This window comes from Calonectris borealis, chromosome 15 (assembly GCF_964195595.1).
Source record: "Calonectris borealis chromosome 15, bCalBor7.hap1.2, whole genome shotgun sequence".
Classification (NCBI taxonomy): domain Eukaryota; kingdom Metazoa; phylum Chordata; class Aves; order Procellariiformes; family Procellariidae; genus Calonectris; species Calonectris borealis.
The window spans coordinates 23,360,282-23,384,074 of record NC_134326.1 but is presented as its reverse complement, the minus strand read 5'-3'; the positions used below and the strand labels follow the sequence as shown (position 1 = coordinate 23,384,074).

The window sequence follows — 23,793 nt, the reverse complement described above, 5'->3', positions numbered from 1 at the left end:
GACTTCCCCAAGCAGGGGACGTATCCGGACCATCTGCTTATAGTTATGCTGGCCCTATCTGCACTGAACTCACCTAATCCCCCTTTGAACACTTTGGCTTCTGCGGGATCCCAGGAGCAATACCCCCAATCCCTCTCGGGCGAAATTAAACAGGAGGAAACTCTGTTTCTTCCAACAGAGGAAGGCAGAAAAGCTGGAATTACATGTCAAGAGAAAAACAGGGAGCAGACTCAGGTGTGGAAGGGCAGAGGATGTCTGTGGGGCCGGCAGTGGAGAGGGATGGCCAGGGAATAAGATGAATAAGTTGTGTCAATAGTCAAGACCACAGGAGAGACCCAGAGGAAAGATGCCATCCGGCTCAGCAGAGCTCCTCTGCCCCTTGCCCTGGCTGGGGTGAGGCTCTTAGTAGCTACTGGGTCTGCCCGCTGAGCTTGGAGGGAGGGGTAGGACCAGCAAAGCGGCATTTGCTGGCCTGGGAGATGAGAGTGATGCAGCGCAGCGTCTGCACTCGGCGGCGGCGCTTGTTATCTCTCCCGGCTCAGATTCGAGTCTGGAGGATGTTTCCATACAGGGCTCAGCTGATTTAGCTGCAGTGAAATGGGCTAGGAGCAAAAATTCCCACAAGATCATACACCTGAACGTTTCCTTTTCCTCCCTGGTTTCCAAAGATCTCAAAGTTTTTGAAAGTTCTAGCAGGCTGAAACCAGGTGAGCAGACAGGAAGGGTTAAATATGTACAGCCTCGAGGCAATCGGAACAAAATGTGAGGATGCTGGACCAGACTCCATCCAGATTTATACATCCTGCCTGTTTCTGTGCACATCTGCCTGCTAAACTGTGAGCAGGGATCTAAGCCTGAATAACCAGAACCCAGCTGCAAGGTGGCAGGTTCGCAGCCGGCTGTACCTGGCCGGATGTGCCCGAGGGGAGAGGGTGCCCCTCAGCGTGATGAGTGGGGCGAGATGCCAGCCCCGTGGGAGGAGACGGGGAGAGGGCTTCCTCCGAAGGAAACTCATCCCACGCTGATTCCTGGATATCCCCGACCTGAGACCTCCCGAGGAGAAAAGGAAGGTCACGATCAGAAAATAAAAAAAGCCCCGTTGGTGCCAGGGCTGGCAGCCCAGCACCCTGGCTGAGCTCCCCCTGCGCCCGGGCACCTCTCCTGGTGGGGCAGAGGGCTGGGCCGGGGGCACCCGCGCCTGCAGCCTGCCCAGTGCCCCAGAGAGCCCCGCAGCTGCCCAGGGCCTCGGCCAGGCACCCGCCCCGGGCAGTCCCTGATTTGGATGTGACCTTCGAGCCTCGCACCGCTGCCCGAGGTTGGGGCCGTGGCTGGGGTCCCCCATTGGGTGGGACCCCCCCACCCTGCCAGCGGCAATAGCAAGAGGAGGGAGGAGGAATAGCCCCGCTCTGCCCTTCCCCAGCTCCTGCTTGTGCCCAAAGGGCAGCAAAGGCGTTCCCGGGGAGCGGGGTGGGAGCCAGGCCTACCCCGTAACCCTTCTGTCTCTGCCACAGTGAGGCTCCACGACAGCATCTCCGAAGAGGGCCACCACTACTTGATATTTGACCTGTGAGTAATGGTTAAACGCACCTCTCGATCCACCGGCAGCTGCATGCTCCCACCCCGGCCGGCGCGCTGCCCCCCCAGCCCCGCCCGAGCTTTCCCCTGTGCTCCACCTCGCCCGAGCCCTTCCCACAGGCTGCGTTGCAGCCAAGCTTGGGTCCCCCAGGCTGGGCAGAGGGCAGGTCCCTGCCCCGCACCCCCCACGTTCCCCCGTGCAGCAGCATTTTGGGGGGGTTTGCCAGAGCTCAGCGTGCTGTGAATCGATCCAGCTCCCTTGCGTGCTGCGCTGAGATGGCCGAGCGTGACTCCCCTCGTTTTCCCGCAGGGTCACCGGCGGGGAGCTGTTCGAGGACATTGTGGCCAGGGAGTACTACAGCGAAGCGGATGCCAGGTGAGCACGGACACACGCTGGGCCACGGAGGGGGCAGCAGTTGTCCCCTTCTCCCGCAAGCTGCTCCCAAGGTCCGACGTGTTTGGCTTTCTGCAGCATAAGCTCCTTCCATGCTGGGAGGTGTTTTACAGCTGCTCCTCAGTGCGTACTCATAAACCTGATGTGTAATGCAAAACAAAAAAAGAAAAAAGCTCTTTTTAACTCACTCAGCTCCTGTGCCAAGAAGTGCATGTGTTACCACGAGGCTGGTCCCCCCCTCAAACCAGGCGGCTGCCAGCCATTGCTCGCAGCATCCTCCTTCCCCGAGCTGATGGCATAGCCCACATCTGACCTCCCTGTAAAGGAGGCTCCCTGGGCTGGGGGCATCGGGGCTCCCCAGGCGGGGGACAGCGGGGGTCCCCAGGCTGGCAGGGAGGAAGCCCAGCATCAGGCTGTGCCCCAGCCAGGAGCATGATAGCACAGACACCTGCAGTCCTCACCCTTTCCCCTTGCAGCTGCATTACAGTAATTTGCAAGCATTTCTCTGGCATTTACCACTTGAAAGCACTAAGGAGGAGCAGTCAAGACAGGCTGGGTGGGAGGATGTGCTGGAGCTCCGCTCCCTCCCACGCTCCTGCTGGCACTTTCCAGGTACCCTGCTGCAGAGGCAGGGGGCTGGGTATCATTTCAGCCACCCCTTTGGTCCTTGCAGCTCAGCCAGGGGACAGCATTAGCCTCATTTGAGGGGACATGATTTGGCCCTCTCCAGCCTCCCAGATATCACTGTGTCTCTTGGCTTTGCCCCCAGGATAAGTGTAGCCTGTACAAATGCCCAAGGGGGTGGTAAGCACTACACTACCTCTGTCTGGAATATCCCTTATGGAATGTGGAAATATCCGTTATTTCTAGGCAGAAAGCAATCTCATTTAATGGGCTGCCTGCACTGAATCCACTTACAACCCATCCACTTATTAGTGTCATACAAATAAAGTAAAATACATGAAATAAAGACCTTCTGCCTTGCACACAGCTGTTTTGGAGCAGAAGTGATCATTGCCTCAGTCTTTTTCCCTTCCTTTCTCATGCATGCAGCAGAGCTAGATATAAATGTGAACTAGATCTAAAGTGAACAGCGAGAGCCACCCCCGTTAGAGGAGGCCAGGGAAATGGGGCCGAAGTGAAGGTTAGCTCTACGTCTGAGGAGCACATCTGCTCTGCCTGGGTTTGGAGACCAAATCTGGACTGTCATTGTGACTCCACCGCTGGTCCCCAGCTCCCCGGTGTTGCTTCTCTGGGGACCCCATGGGCTCCACTGCAGCCCCCGTGCTCCTGCTCGCTGCAGTTGGGTGTCCAGCAGCTCTGGTGGGGTCTTACTGGATTACAGCTGCTTTCCATGGGTGTGTGGCTTTTGGTGGAGGGGGACGCTGAGCTATGCCGTAGGGCTGCTGGTGGAAAGCACAATGAGGAGAGAGGCAGGAGGGATGAAATGCAGCCAGGTAGAAGTGTCTAAGTAAACTCTGCCTCGCTGGACACTTCTGTGAGCTTTCTCCTCTCTCCCACAGCCACTGCATCCAGCAGATCCTGGAGGCTGTCCTGCACTGCCACCAGATGGGGGTGGTCCACCGGGATCTGAAGGTAGGAGCTACAGGGGAAGGGCCTGTAGGAGGACGTGGGGATCCCATCTGCTCCTCTCCAACCCCTGTTTCCTCCTGCAGCCTGAGAACCTGCTGCTGGCATCCAAGCTGAAGGGTGCTGCCGTCAAGCTGGCTGACTTCGGCCTTGCCATCGAGGTGGAGGGGGACCAGCAAGCGTGGTTTGGTGAGTAGGACTGGCCAGAGGCGGGGCATCCTCCAGCCTCATCCAAGTGCTGGAGGTGCACACCAGAGCACCCCAGCTTTCTGCACCATCCTGGGGTTTGGCTGCTGTCGCTGGCTGTTGCTGTTTGCTCTGCTCTCAGGAGACACAGAGGTTTCTGGAGGGAGGGTGCCTGTCCTGCCGGCTCAGCATGTGCCAGGGCTCTTGGCTCTCATGGTGGCTGGCCGGGCACCAGGCAAGCTGTGCGGGGATGGGGGCTGCCTGTTGGTGGTGCGTGACGGGCTGTCTGTCCCAGGTTTTGCTGGCACCCCGGGATACCTCTCCCCTGAGGTGCTCCGGAAGGACCCCTACGGCAAAGCTGTGGACCTGTGGGCTTGTGGTAAGTCAGACCGGGGCTGAAATGCCGGGAGCGGGCTGGGCTGGGCCACGTGGGATGAGGCAGGCTGTTGATCCAGCATATTCCAAGTCGCAGTCGCTAGACACGTCTCCGGGAGCTCAGGGTGGAGGATTTACCCAAGAGGTGGCACATTACCCTGGGCTGTCCCCAGAGCAGCACCCTCTTTCCCAGTCCAGTGGCACCCTTCTCTAAAGGATCAGCCTCCTTGCTATGCACCCAAAGTCCCCAGGCAGGGGAGATGCTGCCTCTTTTGCCCTGCGGTGCTCTTGGAGTCAGGCAATGCCTCCACGCAGGTGCAGCCGGAGGGGAGCCTTCTTCCACCCATGATGGGGAGGAGGCATCGCCCAGCCCTGATGGGGCACCTGGCTTGAGGCTGTGCATGGTGGCTGCCAGAGCCATGTATCTCCCCAGCCGCTGAGCACGTCAGCATGGAGCTGGACCCACCAACGAGCCTTTTGCTTTTTAATCAGGGAGCAAATCCTCCTGTTTCCCTAATTTCTCAATTTCTCTGCTTGAGTTGGGCCAGTCCCCAGGCTGTGTCTGTTCATACCTCCAGCAATGAACTCTCTCCCACTGATCCCATGTCTCCTCTCCCGGGCAGGTGTCATCCTCTACATCCTGCTGGTCGGGTACCCGCCCTTTTGGGATGAAGACCAGCACCGACTCTACCAGCAGATCAAGGCTGGGGCTTATGATGTGAGTGCCTTGCTCCCCCCTTTCATTGTGTCCCTTCTCTCCTGCTGTCCCCGTGTTGCAGTCTGCTGCTCCCAAAGAGCAACCAGGACAAATTCAGACAGACAGGAGCAAGTTTCTTTCCTCTGCTCTGGTCACAGAGGGTTGGCCAAGCTGCCATGCCCAGGTGCACACACTGGCACGTTTCAGATACACTTTGCAGAACAGATAGGTCTTGTCCTGGGCCTTCCACCTTTCTCCCTCCACTCCTGCTCTTCAGTTTTCCAGCTGGCAGCTCTTTCCAGTTGCTACTGTCTCTCCAACCTGTCCCATGGGCAGGAGCAAAGGGTTGCAGGAGAACCAACCCAAGTGCAAAAGGGCTTCTGCTCCTTCCATTGCTCCCTGCCATTTCTCACCCCGGTCTCTTTGCTTTGGCAGTTCCCCTCCCCTGAGTGGGACACGGTCACTCCTGAAGCGAAAGATCTCATCAACAAGATGTTGACCATAAACCCGTCCAAGCGCATCACAGCAGCAGAGGCTCTGAAGCACCCCTGGATATCGGTGGGTTTGGTGGCACTCACCAGTTGGGGTCGAAGGTCTAGAGATGTGGGGGTTCACGGGGGGGAACATCTCACTGGGGAGCACGTGTTATTAAACATGTTGTCTGACTCTTTTCTCCATCCCGGGAAGATGGTTTCCTGGCATGGTTCCTTCCAGTGCTCTCAGAACAGCCTTTTCTCCAAGGCTTTACAGCAGAGAAAAGCCTGGAGTGTGAATGCAAACAGCATGTCCCAGGGGAGCTGGTGATGGGAGGGACACGCACGTTCCCAGTCCTGGTGGGGACAGGCTGGTTTCTTGGTGTCGTGCTGCGCTGGGGGAGCCTTTCCTTGGGGAGGGTGGGAGCAGGCTCGTGTTTATCCATCCATCCACCCCAGCAGCAATCCCCTTCCGCCCCTCGCTGCACCCTGCTGCTCCGGCTGCTGGTTCTCACTCTGAATCAGCTCCTAAAGGCAGGAGGAGTCCACAGTCCCTGGGACCCCATACCATGGGCAAACCCTGAGCACACTGTTAAAAGTGGCCGGACAGTCAAGGGGTTAACTCAGGGGGCAGCCAGCTCTCCCTGCAAAGCCCCCCACTGCCAGAGCAGATCCTGATGACTCCAGAGCTGGGATCTCCCACTGCCCATTAGTTTTATCTGCTGCTGCTGCTGCTGCTGCAGGCAGCTCTGGCCTGTGCCTCGGCCGCAGGAGACCGCACACGTGTGCGTGCATGTGAGAGTGGGGCCAGGGGAGCGCCTTTCCCCTCGGCGCCTGCTCTGAGCCAGGTCTCTCTCCGTCCAGCACCGTGCTACCGTGGCGTCATGCATGCACAGGCAGGAGACGGTGGATTGTCTGAAGAAGTTCAATGCCCGGAGGAAGCTGAAGGTAACTCTCATAGTCTCCAAGCTGGCTGCAAAATGCATGATAAGGTCATTGGGGAGTTTGTTCCCCTGAGTGGGAGAGGACAGGGTGGTGTCTCCGGGTCAGCGGTATGGGGGTGATGGACATTTGGGGATTCCCGTTGTGAAGAAGGGAAAAGAGGCCAAGTGGAACGGTGGCTACATCTGGCTGGGGTTCCCAAATGCTTAGAGAAAGCCATGGTGAAGGAAAGCACTGAGTCACACAGCTGCCCTGGACACTGGGGTAAGGACTTTCCCACTGGAGTCAGTGTAAAGAAAGCTACTCTTTGGGGCAGGACATGAATCTGAGAGGCACAGTGAGAGCCCTTTGCCTGCTGACCAAGCCACGTTGCAGCCAAGGAACAAAGTCATCCACAGACAGGCAAAAGCTCTGGCTCACCCACACCAGCAGCTCCAAAAGCTTTCCCTTCTTGGATGCTGCCATGTGCCGCAGCCTGTACCCCCTCTGAAGTCACCATCTCCCCAGGCTTCACCGTTGAGCTGGAGCACCTCCCTGAAGCACCCATCTCCCAGGTGCTGCTCAGCCCCAGCTGGCAGCATGGCGCTGGGAACGGGCTCTGGAAATCACAATGCCTCCTCCAGAGCCGGGACGGCGCTGATCTGTGCCACAGCCAGAGCCATCAGCGCTCCAGGCCTGAACACGATGTGGCACAGAGCAGTACAGCTGCGGTCTACTAACAAGATTATCAAGAAAAGAAACTGGCTATAAACAATTATTACTTTTCAGTTAGATAAGTAATCAAACAGTAATCCATTACTGTAAGCAATTAGTCCAAAGTAATCTCATTATATGCTGAGCAACTAGTTAGTAGAGTCAGCTGGAAAAGAAGAAACATTTTTATGAATGTTATTTTGCGGTGGAATCTTTGCGTGGCTCCCATGAAAAATTCCTGCTCTGCTGCTTGTAGCTGGCATGACTTTAATTGCAATTAAATCCAGTTCCACTCCTGGTGGCTCCCCTCATCGCCAGCTGCCGGCCCCGGTCGGTGGAGTCGTGCTACATCTAGGGCAGGGTAGAGCGAGACCAAAATGCACTCCAGGGATATTTAATATCCCTTTAATCTTGGAGGGAAAGCAGTTTCGGAGAATGCAACCTAACGCCCTGGTGCTGGGGATACGGAGTCGGGTACCGAGGACTGCTTTTGATGACAGGAAGAGAATATCAGCCCGTGGGCCAGTTTCCTTCCAGTGAGGTGGCCGGTGGACAGGTGACGCACAGGGCTTTCCTCCCCCAGGGCTGGGGGGAGCGGCAGGGGTGCGGGGGGCTGGGGCCCAGCACACCCTTTCCTTCTGCCTTCTGTGTCTTTCAGGGAGCCATCCTCACCACCATGCTGGCCACCAGGAACTTCTCCGGTAGGTGCCATCTCCAGGGCTCATCTCCTCGTCTTACAGGGTGCCCAGGGTAAACCCATAGGGTCCCTGGAGAGCCGGCTTTGCCTCGGGTGTTACAGGGGGGCTGAGGTTGCAGCCTGGTGCCTTTGGGGATGTGTGGCATTGGGTGGTGGTCCAGGCCAGGTCACCTGGTACCTCCAGGCTGGCTGCTGGCTTAGGATGCAAGAGAAAAGGTGTCTGGCTGAGGCACAGCAGTCCCCAGAGGTTTAGGTTTTTGGGGTTTATATGCGCCCACCCATCTGGCTTGTGCTGGGGTGGGGATGTGGGTGTTGGGGACAGCCAGGGCTCAAGGCAGCTGGTTTTGTGTCCTCCTGGAGATGTTTGTGGCTCAAGGAGAGCATCCTCTGCACAGGGAAAGTGTCAGAAAGGTCCCCGGGTGCCACTGCAGCCAGATGGCAGCAGGGTCCCTTGGGTCCCTCCCCGGGCGGGAGGGTGCTGATCCTGCAGGGCCCCTCGCTCTCCTCCTGCCTCTGTACATCCCAAGGGCTGCATGGAGACACAGGAGCAGGGACAGAGTGTGGCAACCCAGCCTGTGCAGCAGGAGAGGTCTCGGTGCAGCCACAAGCCCCCCTGCCCCGGTGCCCTTGCTGAGAGCTGTCCCCTTTGGGGACACCCTGCTGCCTCAGAGCAAGCCGTGCAGCTGGGGTTTCAGAGGCAGGGATCAGCGGGTCCCGGCGATTCCCAGGCACGGAACCGAAAGGGAGCCGGGTGACTGCAGAGCTCATCTGCTCGCTGTCACCTCCAGCCCTCCCCAGCGCTGGGGATGGCCCTGGCAGAGGTGGGACAAGCCAGCCAAGCCCAGCACACCAGCTGAGCGGGCTGGTGGCAGCTATTTGCTGTTAGATGGGTGTTTCGGAGTGCTTCACCGAGGCGCCCCAGGAGTCGGGTGTAGCAGGTGGGCAGGGGGGAGATGGGGGATCTCCAGGTGCCGGGGAAGAGGGCCATGGCCAGGGTTGGTATCTGCATTTGTCATGGGGGGATCGTGCTGACACAGTTAGCACTTGTGGGCAGCGTGCGGTGCGGCTGGAGGAGTACAACAGCTGGGGGGATCCGGTGTCAGGCCCCACGCCGGAGACGCGGCGGACGTGAAGCATCAAAGGGCAGGAAATTCAAAAGCATCTCTTATAGTGCTGCCCATCCTACGCACAGCCCAGGGCCTCGCCAGCCCCCCCTGCCCGGGAGCATGCCGGGGCCAGTGGGGGATGGGGTCCCGCATGGGGCTGAGCCCCATCGATCCCACCCTGCTCCGGGGGTGCAGGGGGAGCGGGGTGGCTTGCACAGCCTGGGGGGCTGGGGCAGTGCCGGCAGCATTAGGTGAGCACCAGGGAAGGCATCTGCTTTTCATCATTGTCAAAATGTGGGCTGCAGCTGTCGGGCCGTCGGGCCGTCAGCACATGATCCCGGCAGCATGGGGCTAAAATTAGAGGGCGGCAGGCGGGCAGCCCATTCCACCGCGCTGCGCCGTGCTCAGTCACCAACACCCCCCGGCTGGAGCCCGCCTGCCGCCAGCCGGCCCCGCCAGTCCCCTCCAAGCCACCCCAAGGACTCGGCGTGACATTAGGAGACGGGTCATGCCACTGGCTGAGAGCCACCGGGGTAGGACGGGACGGTGCCGGCAAGGTCGCCCCTGAGCTCCCGGGGTTGCACCAGGGGTTGCTGGAGAGAGGACGAAACCCACCAGCTGGTCCTGTGGGGTCCTGCCGCTCTGCCACCTGGCACCATGCTGCTGATCCTCGGCCTCCTGGTCTTGGTGCCCTGCCTGGCTCTCCTAACCTCCTTCCTCCTCTCTCCAGGAGGCAAAAGCGGTGGCAACAAGAAGAATGACGGCGTGAAGGTAAGCCCCCTCCTCACCGCCCTCTTCTGCCTGCTCCTCCACTGCTGGGGCGGCGGTGGGGGTCTCTGTGCCATGCCAGCGGTCCCCGCGACACCCTGCGCTTTAAAGGGCAGCTGTTGGCCTGGCTGTCGCAGCGTGTCCCCATGCCACCAGCTCGGCTCCTGCCAGGACAGGCAGTGCACAGGAGGCTTTGCAGCATGGCGAGCAAGGGGAGCAGGCTGGTGCTGGAGGGGTGCGCGGGGGGAATTCGCCGCTGTTTCATTGCCTGCAAAATGTGCTTGCCCCTTGCTGCCCCCAGGGAGGGGGAGAGGCAGAGGCTGCAGCAGGAGAGGGGACGGGACAGGGGGAGGCAGCCGTGCAGCCCGGAGCCACGGCTTCAGCCTGGCAGCAGCCATCCAGCGAGAGGGGTGGCCGCATCTCCTGGTCGCCCCAGCATGCGTCCTGCTGCGGCTGGTGGGTCTGGGCTCGCCCCCGCATGCATCCCGCTGCGGCTGGTGGGGCTGGGCTCGCCCCCCAGCTCCTGTCCCATCCCGTCCCCAAGGGCTGCAGTGCTGCTGGGTGGCACATGAATGCCTTTAACCCTCGGCAGCACTGCTGGCCCCCTGTGCCCAGTGCAGACAGAGCAAAGGAACTTGGTAATGCTTGACAGAGCAAATGGCTTGGTGATGTTCTAAAAACAAGCCGGTTCTTGGTCGACCTTTTTTCTTGGGCTGCAGAGCCCTTAGGTTCTCCTGCCCCTCCGAGGTGGGGCCACAGCTTTTCTCCAGGACAAGGTGGCTCCTGGAGGCAGCAAAATCCTGCTGCCAAGCAGCTTATTCTGATGATACGGAGATGTGGTGGTTAGCGAGCTCTGTCAAACTCCTCCTGCAGGAAGGAATGGTCCATGTGGGTCTTTCTCTCCTTACCTGTTCCCTTCATGAATACAAATGATCACTTAGCAGGGGAGAGCTGGCGTGATCACATCCACCATCGGAAGGCAGGGGTGCAAGGTGTCAGGCAAAGCTTTGGGATCCCGACTGCAGCACAGCTGCTGTCCTTCCTCTGGCCCTTTCGTAGTGACCCAGCTGTTGGGCTGTGAGGGGTGCAGGGTTTTGGGAGAGCAGAGTCTTCAGCTGGCTTCTTCCCTCCTTGGTCCAAATGGTCAGTGGAGCCAGAGGTCTAGGGATGGTTTGTCTTTCTCGCACTCGTTTCAGACCCAGAGGCTGGGACAGGACAAGCCTGCAAGGCTTGAGACCATGCACAACCCTCCAAACCTGGGCTCAGCTCCACAACAGACCATTCTGGCCATGCAGCGTTTATTCTGCAACGTGAAGCTGATGGCCTGCATTGCTATGAGAGGACATTGCTTTGGGCCATGGTGTTGGGATATCACGTGGCTTCCAGGACAGGATTGTTAGGTTTGGACAACAGTTCTGGCACCGAGGGGACAGGTCCCATGGGAGTCACAGCAACCCATCTGCCAGTCACTGCTGGCCTTTCCTCTGCTGCTCTGAGGTCCTGGCTGCTTCTGGGAGTCACCTGAGAAGTGACACCACAGGTAGAGCTGACTTGGTATGAGTTGCTGGAACACAGGTGAGAACAATCAGGAGATGCGTTTTTAAGCTGTAAAAGGAGAGATTGGTGGATGGAGAGGCTTCATCAGGCACGGTCCTGAATCTAATTTTCCAGCAGAAAGGGACAGCCTTGAATTTCATCTCTAGCATCGCCAGGATGGTGTGGTGGTAGAAGACCACTTGCCAGCCCAACTTGCTAATGATGCTCCCTCTTGGACTTCAAAGAAGCTTTGAGGGCAGACGTTATCTGGGAAGAGGGGCACTTGGTGTCATAGCAAAATAGCTAGTTTGGGTAAACAGCCTTCTGGCCCATCACTGAGACTCAGCAAGGAGGGCCTGGTTTCAGAGTGGGATCAGAGAGGCTGGTCTGTATCCCCGGTCCTCAGCCCCTCGCTGGTGAGCAGGGAGCAGTGGGTGAGACTTCATCCTGAGTGCAGTCTACCAGCCAACACTCAGCTCAAGAGGGTGTACAAGCTCCGGAGAATGAGTTTGCTGTTTTATTGCCCCCTTTCCAACAAGTGGAGGTGAGACATCCTGGCTAGATGGCCAGGAAGGTAGAGGAGGAGAAGACAAAGTAGAGGCAAGCTCATTCCCAACAGGTTGCTTGTGTTGGCCACCTTCAGCGTTACCATTCCCACCTCTCATTCCCATGCTCAGCCTGGAGGACTCGCAGTGTAACCCACTCACGGGGGCACAGGGAGGCTGGGTGCTCTGGGCAAAGCTTTAATGGCCCACTGTGGGCAGCTGGCAGATGTCAGGGCATCGCTGGGCGGTGTTCATTTCTTTCCATCTTGCTGGAAAAGCGAGGCAGGAACCTGGAAACCTGCCTTGGGCGGGTGGGAAGGTGGGAAGGGAATGGTCCTGCCTGCCCAGAGCAGGGCTGTAAGTCAGGCCACGTGGTATGGTTCATTGTCAGAAGACTTGTGTCCTCATTTGGAGAAACCTGCTGGACTGACCGTCCCCATGAGAGCAGGCAGTTCCCAGGCAGCCACCCCTGCTGTTCCTGCCCAAAGCTATGCAGGTGGGCAGCAGGTAGCTGGTGCTGCCCTCCAGCCTGCCCACGCAGCCCTCCAGCACCGGGATGGTGCTAGCCCAGGCTCAGAGGGCTTGAAACTCACCCTCACGAGGAGGTTCCTCCCCTACTAAAAGCATTCATGGGACCACAAATCTCCCTCGAGCCCTGCTCTGAGTCTGTGGGAGGTCTTCTGGTCCCAGCAGCTAGGATACCTTCACTGCCCTGTGTAGTGTCACATCTCGTCACATTGTAAACTAATGAAATCACTGCCCCATGTCGCATCCTGTCCCGTCCTAAATTAATGAGCTCACTGCCCCGTGTTGCATCCTGTTACTGTATGTCCAGACTCGACGCGGTCACTGCTTTGTGTTGCATTCTGTTGCGTCTGAAATTTCTGCAGTTTACTGCCCCGTCTCATGTCCTTGGGTAGCAGAAGCTGTCAGCCCCTCCTGCAGACAGCCCAACTCCGGCGGCTCCGTTTCCCATGAGGTTCCTTCCAAAATACCGCAGCTCGCTCTGCCCTTTAGGACATCTGTTGTTTCAGTGAAGGAGGGGTGAGGATTAACGTAGGACCTAGCAAGTGAGGGAAGAGCTGCACCATCAGAGAGGGAAACTCAGTGACAATGCTGGTGGGAGCCAGTTAGGATGTGAAAAGAGCAATGAGGGGGAATGGATATCAGCAGTTTTTACACTGCAGCCCGCCCACACACCCTAATGGGTCGCTCCATGAACTTTTCCAAGAGATTTGCACTGTGTGTGCTGCTTTTCTCTCTGCAGGGCAGGCAGAGCCAGTGCCTTGTTGAATATGCTGGTGAAACACTTTGTTATTTGGCACTGCAGCTTCTGATGCAGCCCACTGGTGTTCCCTATTGCCTGCTGTGATTCTTCCTCTGGGAGCTGGAGGTGGAGAAAGGGCATGAGGCCAGCATGCACGTCCCCATGTCTCCTGGCTAGATTAAAGATGGAAATGGGGAGCAGAGCACAGCAAGGAAGGAGAGTCCAGAAGTAGTTTAGGATTGCAAGCAGAAATGTGGCTATGGGATCATCCAACCCAAAAGCCTTAAAGCTTAGTGGTAGTGGTCAAGGATGGAGATAAATACGTGCATGCGTAAGGTCTTCTTTGGAGGAGACTTGTCCTGATTTAAAACACTGGAGCTGTGCTCAGGACAGCTTCCCACATGGTGTGTTTGCCTTGCGGGGTCGAGTAGCGATAGCCATGCTGGCTTTAAACCAGCCAGCTTAGTACTGGTCTAGGCCCAAAGCTAATTGAGCGTCTCCACACTAGTCAGCAGCATGGGCAGATGCACCCGGAACAGCTCCAGAGTCTGTAAATGTCAGTACGGCATTCACACTGGGCGCAGGGCTGTACAGGTGGTGGAGCTGCCTTAGCTTTTCAGCGTCCCACTCCTGTTCCTGTGAGCTTGCTGACCTAGTCACAAAGCCACCAGAGTGGTCATCGACTCCTAGGGGACTCCCTTTTGGACTAGCCAGGTCCTTGGGATAAGCAACACCAGAGACTGTGGCAGGTCAGGAGAGAAAGGTGCCAGGAGGAACGCGGGGAGGGAGCTGGCATGGCACCACCAGTACCACAGCCAGCGGCACGTCCCTACAGGAGCACCAGGTTGCCCCCCCGTGCCTTTCATTTGCCCCTCCATGAGGACCACAAAGGGTGGCTCAGGAGCTGCTGCCTCTCACGTGCCGCGCTCTGCCTTTCTCACTCTGTGTCTCTTCCTGTTCCATCTCTTCTCCTTGTTTTTCCAGAAAAGAAAGTCCAGTTCCAGCGTTCAGTTAATGGTGAGTGTCCTTCATCTTCCTCAATGCCGATATTGCTGGGCCTCTCTACATGTTCCAGCTTCCCCTGTTTTTGGAAGTTACCTCGGGGTAGGGAAGAAGGGACACTGGGGTTGGAGGGAACATCCTCAAAGCCGTATCACCCACAAACCCCATTAACAGGGTTGGTGCAGGCACTTGCTGGCCACCAGCTGGTGGGAAGCCAGCCCTTGTTCTTGCTGATGGGTTCTCATGCCGTTTCTCCCAGTTCTCCTGACTCAGGTCTGCAGGCTGCATCGGTCCAAGGAGCCTTGGAGAAACACCTTCCATGCCTCTGCGGGGACTGTATGGTCATGGGACACCTTGCCAACCTACATCGGGGTATTATGGGTAATACATAAGCAAGGCTCTGCTGGGAAGAGCTAGCAGAGCCATTGCTCTAGCTCCGCTAGCAGAGATGCCTTGATGGGGCTCCTGGAGAGAGATGGGGGGTCAGTACCCCCCTTCCCCCCCAAATCTGTGTAGTGCTCAGCTGTTTCTTGAAAGAGCTGTGTCTTAGCCTTCGGTGGTCCATGTGGGTCTTGGAAGCACTCTGTTTTATTGTACATTTCTCTCCCTACTCTGCGGTCAGTGTGGTCTCTCTCACTCCTGCACAGTCCCCTCTTTCTCATCCCAGCTCCTCCTCGCTGTTAATTTGTACATCTCTCTCTTTATCGTACAGTCAACATGGTGTCTTCCACCTCTGCACAGCCCCTCTCCCTGCCCCTCCGGCAACACTCCTAGGAACCCACCAAACCCTCCCGGACCTGCCCCCATCTCTGTCCCCACAGGCGTTGGTAGGAAAGGCAGTGCCGTTCCTATGAGACCCTCTACAGCCCAGCTCTTGTGCCCTTGGCTACAAGGAGTGGAGGTCAGGGAGGGCTCTGCCAGCACTGCCCTAGAGCTGTGGTTGAGGATGGGTTGGACCTGCTGGCGTTTTCCTTGGTTTCTGTCCGTTGGCACAGTCAAGCGCTGGTGGGGTCGGACTTGGGGGGCTGTCGAACACACGAGCTCCGTCTGGCGCAGGGTGAAGACCCCTCTCACCATCCCGTCTCTCCTTTCTGTTCTTTGCTCAGGAATCATCGGAGAGCACCAACACCACCATCGAGGATGAAGACACTAAAGGTACCGGCAGGAGCACCCGGGAGGGCAGGCAGGATGTTTCGGAGGGGTGCCCTGGGGTCGTTACTCCGGCCACCCCTAATGAGATATTGGCTATGGCAAAACCCATGACCATCGAGCTGCCTTGGAGCCCTTCAGAAGTGGCTTTCATTCCTTAGGAGTGAAATGCCACAGGAGGGTTTCACTGCTGGGTCACCACCACGAGCAGTTGGGGCACTGCTGGCGAGGAGGGGGGGGGTCCCAAAAATGGGGATGTTCCCTGAAAACAGGCATGGAAATGGCAGAAATCTGCAGCGATAGCCGCCTGGCTGCCCGCTCCTCCAAAATAAATGGCCCTTTGGGAAAAGCCTCCAGGGGAAATCCCTGCCTTCTGCCTGCCAGAACCAGCTTTCTAAGAATAACCCAGGGAATAATTTATCAGTGCTAATTTGTAAAGTCTTTCAATGAAGTGATCTCAGCACAAAGCAAGATGGACTTTGGCCTGACATGAGAGTTAATGGGACATTTGTCCTCCTGGGGAATGGCTCCCCAGGAGCAGACATGGAGGCAGGTGGTGCTCGGGAAGTGATGGGGGTCCCTCTCCTCCTTTCTGAACGACTCTCAGGAACGTGCTCCCTCTCCTTTCATTAGCCATGGTACAAAAAAAAATTAAGTCAAGCATGACGCCGATTTGCATTTGAAGCTGAGCCTTGTTAATAAGCCCAGGGTTACCTCTGACAGCATCTCCTGCATCCCGGGAGGATGATAAGCCGGCATCGCCCAGGGTGCCCGGCAGCAGTCGCATGGTGCCGTGCCCTTCACGGGGTCCCTCCTTGTGTCTCCCAGGGTGGATGGTCACATCTCCCACCTGTCCTCCCCCTCAGCTGAGATCCTCTCCTCCCATCTCAGAGGGAGGTGCGAGCATCCTTGTTCAGCCTGCCCTGGCTGGCCCCTGCTCTGCGTTTTTGAGGTAGAAAGTCCTGGGTTGGCAAGGCTTTGCAGCCAAGACCAGCCTGTGCCACCTTTTTGGGCCGAGGGCAGCTCGCCACTGGGTGATTAACCCTTTTGCTCTTTAGGAAAATACAGGGTTTTTCAGTTTTGCCCTGACTTTGGAGGTCTTTCCGGGGATGAAGAGCCCTTCCCCACATCTCTCTACCAAGTCCCTCTCCTGCTTTTCCCCTGAACAGCTTCCAATGGCCCTCAATGTCCCATCGTCTGTTTCTAATGAGAAAAAGATACCTTGCTGATATTGCAACGCCAGCACTTTTGGTTTGTTTTCTCCTTTTATTTTCTTTTTCTCTTTAAAATAACAGTACGGAAGCAAGAAATCATTAAAGTCACAGAGCAGCTGATTGAAGCAATAAGCAACGGCGACTTTGAGTCCTACACGTGAGTGTGCCTAGTGCGGATTTGGGCCAGGGTGGGGGTTCAGCCTCCTGGAGCGGGTGCTCTCACTGTGACAACACAGCCCAGGAGGTTTTACTGCTGCCCAGGGCAGGGTGACCAGGTTGACATGGTGGTGGGGCATGGAGACCATCCAAGAGAAGCAGGGGGCATAATTTTCCAAACCTGATGCTTTCACACTAAGCTGACCACATGTCTCTGGTCTCATTGTCATGGATGAGCCCATTTTCTGGTTTGCAGAAAGATGAATAACTGTAAATGTGATTTATGGTGGAAGACGGAATATTGCATCCATGATATCCATTATATCCAGATTGCTGCAGGCTGCTTGGAAGCATAACTGCTTTCTACTCGCTGAGCTGATGCTCCTCAGAGTATGCTGCTTCTGTGTCCAAGGCCTATTTAATTAGCGATTTTTGAGCGAGTGCAGATCTTCATCCCTGCCTCAGAGAATCGCAGCAGGGATATTTTGATACAGAGCAGAGAATATGAGTTTTTCCCTGCTGTTTTTCTTTCTTACAAAGAAAATGGCAGTGTTTTGGGAGGTTTAACGGGAGATGGTGACCGATGGAGAATTCACCCTGCCTCACTGCGGTCCTGGCTGCAGTCAGTGGGCTGGGGGTGAGGTGGGGTGGGCTTCATCGGTGGGTGCAGGGACAAGGTCAGACTTCTGCTTGAATTGCTGACTGGTGCAGAGGCTCCTTGGTCTCAGGCTGAGGGGGAGTCATCCCGAGTACGAGCCGTTTGGGCTTTGCAGGCTCTGACGCCAGAAGCAGTGAGATAACCTCTCCCTTTTCTCTCCCCTTCCTGCCTCCCCAGGAAGATGTGTGACCCTGGGATGACTGCCTTCGAGCCCGAGGCTCTGGGCAACCTCGTGGAAGGGCTGGATTTCCACCGATTCTACTTTGAAAACTGTAAGCAGCCCCCTTGCCTCCGAGGGACCCTTCCCACCTCCCATGGGCCCAGCTGTGTCTTGACCTCCATCAGCTCTCTCCTATCCCAGGAGAGAGGAGGGTAAGGGTGGCTTTGGGACCATCTCTGGCTGATCTGGAAGATCCCAGCAGGAGGTGAATTGAGCCTGTTAGGTCAACTGGGGCCGGGCTGTATGCAGAGGAGTTGTTTGGTTTCTACGTGGACCCATCCTGAACTCACCTGTGCAGCATTTACTCAGCTCCTCCAAGCAGAGAGCTTAACCCAGGCATCTCCCCTTCCCACACTGCTGCCACCCTGGGCAAGAGCCATCCAAACTCCTTCCCCTGCCTAAAGCTGCCTGTACTTGTCCCCTCTTCAGTGTGGTCCCGAAACAGCAAGCCCGTGCACACGACGATCCTGAACCCCCATATCCACCTGATGGGAGACGAGTCCGCCTGCATCGCCTACATCCGCATCACGCAGTACGTGGACGCGGGAGGGATCCCCCGCACCGCCCAGTCCGAGGAGACCCGCATCTGGCACCGCCGGGATGGCAAATGGCAAATCGTCCACTTCCACAGATCTGGCGCGCCCTCCGTCCTACCGCAGTAAGCCCTGTGAGGCTCCGGGGATGGGGCAAGGGGTGCATGGAGGGGACGGTGTGGGCTCCTTGTGGCAGTGAGGCTGCAAAGTGGGTGGGATCCTGCCCTGAGCATCTGCGAAGGGGAGGAAAAGGCTGATGGCTGTGAGGCAGCGATGGGGAGAGGGATGCTCTGCCAAAGGGATGGTCGAAGCAAACTCCCTCTCCGCGTGGTTTGTGTTTTGCAGCTGAAGTGCGGTCCCGCCTGTGTGGGGTTCGTCACTGACTGACTACCAAGGGGAGACCTCCTCCAACATCTTCACCTACAGGACTTTGGCTGTTGGCTCTGCTGCTTGGTTCCTGCTGGAATAACCCCTCGCTTCTCATTGCACACACACAACGACCCTGCCGGCACTGCGCAAGCATCCCATCAACACCTCCCCACCCCACCGGGGCCAGGGCACTGGGCCCCCTTCCTCTGCATGAACCAAGAAAAGAGAAACCGTGAACCTAAACCCGAGCATCTGGCTGGTGAGATGACATGTGCCGAGGCAAAGGCCTCCCTCCTTGGCTGCACGGCATTGGTGGGACCCCCCACTACTCAGCACGTCTCCTGAATTGGGCTCGGACTCGTCATCTGCCTCCATCCCCACCTCTGCTGGGAGCCCCCCAAGGAAGAGGAGGGCAGGGGGGCAGTTTTGAGCCGCTCTGTGCCGCACCCTCTCTGCGCGCTGGTGGATTTTGCTTTGCTGCTGTCAAGGTCCCCATCTGCCGCCGTGGCTCCCGCCTGCTCCCGACCCGAGCTCCTGCTTCCTGGCAGCCTCAGCTGGGGAACCGCAGTTTAAACCCTTTGCAAAGTCCATATTCTACGCGCCCCCGGGCGAGGAGGGCAGTGTTTGGATGGGTGAGTAAAGGCTATCTGTTTATTTTCCCTTCCCAGGAGCGTAGGCTGGCTCTTTCCCAGGAGAGCGAATAGGTTTGCGCCTTGGCTCCGGGCAGCTGCCATGCCGAGAGGCATGCTCTCCCTCCCTCCTCCCTTCTCCCTTCGGAGCAGGGACTGGCGAAGCTGGGAGAAGAGAGAAGGAGAAGGATGACCGCTTCCCAGCACCGTGTCGGCACAGCCAGGAGCCAGGGCTCTCCCAGCCATGCCATGGCGGTAGCATCGCTCCCACGCCCTCCTCCCCACGCAGCCTGGATCCTTTACTCCAGCACCCAGCCCTGCCCCTCGCATGCAGCACCCGGCGCTCCCCCTGTGCCCGGCTCACAGGCTGGGATGGGGGTGGCCGAGCTAGCCACCAATTCAGGGCGCAAACCTGCATCGCCCACGTGACTCCTTCCAGCGACGACGAGGAATGCAAGCTTTATAAAGTAACAAAACACTGCAGAATCTGATCATGCTTCGAAGAAAACAAACAAGCCTTTAGCCGTCTTCTACTTTGAGCGCATGCCTTTTTATAGGGAAAAGAAAACAACCTACTGTGTATTTCGTAACTTGATTTTGAGTATTTGCTGAAATGGATCTTTATGTAATAACTAGAAACATTCAACTGTTTAGGGCAGGGAGGGTGGGGGGATTTTCGGGGGTTGCTGTTTTTTGTTGCGTTTACATTTGGAGAGGGGTGGCGCTGCCACCATGCTCCTACCCGGGGTCCCACAGCTGCCAGCCCCCACCCTGTGCCGCGGCCGCTTGTCCCATCCTGTCCCGCAGCACCGGGCATGCGAAGGCACCCGCCTCCCCGGGGCACCCCCCTCCAGGGGCACCCGCCTCCCCGGGGCACGTTCCCGCACCCCACGGGTCTTCCTGCAGGGCAAACCCAAGCAGTGGCTCTTGGGGAGCCACTGGGATGTGGCTTTCAGGACAGAAGACATGGCTCGGAAGGGGAATTTTGGTCTCACCTCTTTGCCATCAGGTAGAGGTCCAAGAGTGGGTATTTTTCCAGCTATTCTTCCATTTCTTGTTCTCTTTTTTCTGACTGGAACCTCTTTGCTCATTGACGTGAGACTCCTGCAGCGCTGCTGCCCCGGGGGACTTTCTAGCTGCACTCTCTTCATCTGCATGGCATTTAACTTTCTAGACGGTGCGTGTGTTGAAAAACAAAGAAATGAACAAAAACCTGCTTGTTTTAGATATTAAAAAAAAAGAAAAAAAAAAAAAAGAAAAAAAAAAGGAAATGTTTTCTCCATGTAAATTCTGAGCCTGTATTTTGCCTTTTCTGTGGTTTTGAATGCTTTGCTCTCTGTCGAGGCAGGGACAGCTGCGTCCTTGCAAACTGCAAAAATATTTTCTCCCTGGATGGAGGGGTAAAAATCCAAACTGTTGGGGCATGAACAGCCTCTGAGACGTGTATCAGTGTGTCCTGCTGTGCTGGCAGCGCGATGGTTGCTTGCTGGCGGAGTGTGTAGGAGATACCTTTTTGGGGGCAAATGACACAGGTTCTCCTGGTGCAAATGTATGTCCCCATGCTTTTGGTGGGCCTGTGCTGTTTGACCATGGATCTGCGTTGGCTTGCAAGAGATAGCCCCAAAGCAGGGAAATCCATGCAGGGAGAGGATTAGCTTTTAAGGTAGAGTTTGGGTGTTTTTACAGATTTGCTTTTCTTCCTGCAGTCGCGTAGTGCTGAAGTTTTTTTCATTTTTAAAGGAAGGATTCAGCTCTTTCACAGTTCTCTCTCTCCCTCTCCAGAGCTGGCTCTGAAGCCAGCCATGGTGAGTGTCTCATCCACCTCCTGATGCCCAGGCTCTCTGGGTGTCAGGATTATTTTTGGGGATCGGTATGAGATGGATGAGGAAGGAGGAGGTCATGGCAGGGCTCTGCATAGGGGCTGTAGTGCAGATGTGATTTCAGCCTGGTTTTGGAGCTGCTAATAGCTGTGGACCTCGAGTGGGCTGTAAGGGTGAAGCTGCTCCAGCAGCTGCTGCTGGAGAAAGATCTAGGACAGGGGGGACGGTGGGGTTTGCCAGAGATGCTGGGGTAGATAGAATGTCTTTTCACTGAGAGCCCACTTTGGGCAGTCACTGCTAGGGAGGAACATCTTGGTTTCCAGGGAGGCTTTGAGCTGTCTTCTTGGAGGTGGTTTCTCCTCTTTGAGGCTTCCCTACTGTCATCTCTCCAGGGACAGGTTCCTCTGGAAGCAGCTGGATGTCCTTGCAACACCTAAAATGCTCCTGATCCTTTCCAAGGGAAGCAGAGTCTGGGGTTTCAACTCCTTTCTAGTCTTCCAGTCAGGCTGAAGCCTGACCAAGGAAGACCCAACTTCCCAACCTGCCCAAGTTGGCAGCATTAAGCACCTGCACTTTAGGGGTCTGTTCTGCCTGGTTTCTCTTCCCCACCTCGCCCTGCTTCTCCAGAGCAGGTTCCTGTATCTCTGAGCAAGCACTGATAAACCACCACCCTTTCTTTTAGTAGCCGTGGTGAACAGCTTCTGTCTGTGTCTTCCTTCACATTTCCTGATTTCTTCTAAACTTGCAGTAAAACAAACAAACAAAAAAAATCACCAACTGCCACCATCCTTCTTTGGCTCACAGAGCCAGGGATGCTGCCCTTACATCTGTACTTTTAAACTGTTGGCACCATGCCTCACACGTACTAACTGGCATCACCCCAACAATCCCACCATGGTTCTGGGAATAACAAGGTCCAGGGCATGTTCCCAATAAGCAATATGGACGAGGCCACCTTGTTGGGATGGAGTTCACCACCACGGACCTCCTGTCCCCATCAGGCTGCGGCATGTTTCATTTCCTAGTACAGACACAGCCCGACCCACCTGGTCGCCTGACCATTGGGGTCAAAGCAAACTCAGCAGTCCTCCAAACTGATCATCTCTTCCACCTCTCACAGACTACAGGGGATATCCGAGTGGAAGCACTTGCTGCTGTGGTCTCAGGCTCCCAGCTCCGTGGGAAGGCTTGGGAATGGCCCGGCTGCCAGGGACCAGGTCCAGCTGCAACATCATCATTTCTCAGCTCTTGCTGGTGCAGCCGCCCTGGAAGAAGAAGAGGCCACTCCTGGGCCTCTGCTCTTTGCTGGAGGAGCGGGGTCTCCTCTCCTTACCCCGGCCAGGCACAGCCAGCAGAGCTGTCTTTCCCCCCCGAGTAAATGCCCCATCTGCCAGGCACCGAACCGCCGTCTAACCCCGAACCTGCCTCCCCTCCCTTTGCCCTCCATGAGTTGATGCTCCCGTTGGAGCAGGCAGCAGCAGCCATCTGCTCCCACTTTGAGCTCACGATCTGCTCTGCAGCCCATGGCAGAATTGCTGGGGAGGACCAGCAAACAGCAGTGCCGTGTTTGAGGGGGCAGCCACATAGCCCCATGGTGTCTGTCAGCGGAAGATCCCATAACCATCTCCTCTGATCATCCCCGGAGCCGAGCTAACCCTTCTTCCCCACCGCAGGACACATCTCATGGTGTATACACCGCTCGCTTGATGCAACCACCATCCTCCTGATAGCAGGGTATAGACCTCGCCATTACTTGTTTCCAAAGGTACAGGTCCCAGCTCATCCATACCAGACAGGGAAACCCAGATGTGAACAGGCTGTGGGAACATTAGAGGAGGGGCTGGTGGCCCCTCTGCCATCTGTCCCCCAAAGGCCACCCACCGGCTCCCTGCCCCTCGGCTGAATGTCCTTCCCACCCGCAGGTCGACAGCGAGTGAGAGAGGGAGCGGTGGAGGGGGCTATATTGAGTGGCTCCTTCCTTCTTGTCCCTTTTTTCTAACTGTTGCACAATTTAGGGCTTTTGTAATATTTTTTTGGACAAGCAGGGAAAATATGTTAACAGTGGTTTAAGAAAAAAATGAGATATCTCTCTCTCTTATATATTATATATATAAAAAATATATATACATACAGGAAATCTCTATGGAAATATTTATTTAAGATGATTGCAAAAAATATATTATAATTAAGAGTATACCAAGCTTTGTCAAGTAACAAAAAATTGGGCCCCAGGGAGGGGTAGCTGCCTGTACCCTCGTGTCTATCAGTCCATACGGTTGCAGCTGAAGCCTTTCTCTTATCTTTTTGTAAGTGCACTCGAACTGTCGAGCAGTGTGACCATGTTGGATTCAGCGGGAGCTTGATGCGGGGGGAGGGATTGATTTCGTTTCCTTTTCCTTTGTTTTTTTGGAACCTGTGGCTGTAAACAGAATGATCACTGCTCAAATCGGATGCTCTCTTTGGGGAGGGCGGCGGAGGGACCGGGCGCGGGGTGGGTGCGGGAGGAAGGCCAAGTGTCAGTTTTATTCATGGTGTTCAAGTGCAATAAATAGCTACCAACTTCTGAGCATGGAAACAGATGATTCTCTGTCACTGCAGTGACTCAGACTGTCTGCCACCGCCTTGTCCCTCCGTCACCGTGCTCCTGTTCTCGAAAGCATCAAGGCTGGGATCAAGCCTTGGGCAGCGGCTGCAGGCAGCAGGCGCTTTCCTCCTGCCTGCAGGATGCTGGTACCCTGGGCGCTGCCTGCCCCTGGCCACCAGCAACCCTGGGGCTTCGGGAGAGCTTGATGTCACCCCCAGACCTGGCTCACCCCAACCCGGCCCTTTTCCCAAGGACAGGGCTCCAGGGGCTGCAGGTGCCTGGGAGACCCCATGAGCTGCCCGGGGCTGGCCGGGAGGTGGGGGCCGAGCTGTCACCCTTGCCCACTGGGCAGCAAGAAGAGTTTTGGGGGAGCTGGTGCTGCAGGGTGCGGGGCACAGAAACCCCCAGCCGAGCCCAGGATGGGTTTGGGGGGCTCCCACGGGCAGCTGCCGGGCTTTGCCCATGCAGGCAGGCTGGTGCCCTGGGGGGGCTGGGGACGGCCTGCGACAGTCCCTGCCGCCGCCCCGCACCCCCCGGTCCCACCCGCGGTGCCGCTGCTCGCCGGGGGTGCCCCCGCCGGGGCGCGGAGCGGCCCCCCCGCCCTGCCATGTGCCG

General features: G+C 56.8%; 1 protein-coding gene across 3 annotated transcripts in view; it reads left to right on the top strand.

The window, feature by feature from the left end:
- The window catches only part of CAMK2A (calcium/calmodulin dependent protein kinase II alpha), a 33,128-nt gene extending 13,123 nt beyond the window's left edge, over positions 1 to 20,005 (top strand). Inside the window, exons 4-19 of one of the 3 annotated variants that reach the window (XM_075164768.1) lie at positions 1,512 to 1,566; positions 1,886 to 1,951; positions 3,493 to 3,565; positions 3,646 to 3,748; positions 4,041 to 4,124; positions 4,744 to 4,838; positions 5,253 to 5,375; positions 6,155 to 6,238; positions 7,584 to 7,626; positions 9,459 to 9,499; positions 13,829 to 13,861; positions 14,953 to 15,001; positions 16,291 to 16,366; positions 17,201 to 17,295; positions 17,673 to 17,910; positions 18,122 to 20,005. In XM_075164768.1, the coding sequence (XP_075020869.1) occupies positions 1,512 to 1,566; positions 1,886 to 1,951; positions 3,493 to 3,565; positions 3,646 to 3,748; positions 4,041 to 4,124; positions 4,744 to 4,838; positions 5,253 to 5,375; positions 6,155 to 6,238; positions 7,584 to 7,626; positions 9,459 to 9,499; positions 13,829 to 13,861; positions 14,953 to 15,001; positions 16,291 to 16,366; positions 17,201 to 17,295; positions 17,673 to 17,905 (1,253 nt within the window). In that variant the 3' untranslated portion in view covers positions 17,906 to 17,910; positions 18,122 to 20,005. The remainder of the gene's footprint in view (positions 1 to 1,511; positions 1,567 to 1,885; positions 1,952 to 3,492; positions 3,566 to 3,645; positions 3,749 to 4,040; positions 4,125 to 4,743; positions 4,839 to 5,252; positions 5,376 to 6,154; positions 6,239 to 7,583; positions 7,627 to 9,458; positions 9,500 to 13,828; positions 13,862 to 14,952; positions 15,002 to 16,290; positions 16,367 to 17,200; positions 17,296 to 17,672; positions 17,911 to 18,121) is intronic. The other 2 variants (XM_075164767.1, XM_075164766.1) reach the window with 2 other exon arrangements.
- The last annotated feature ends 3,788 nt before the right edge of the window (positions 20,006 to 23,793 follow it).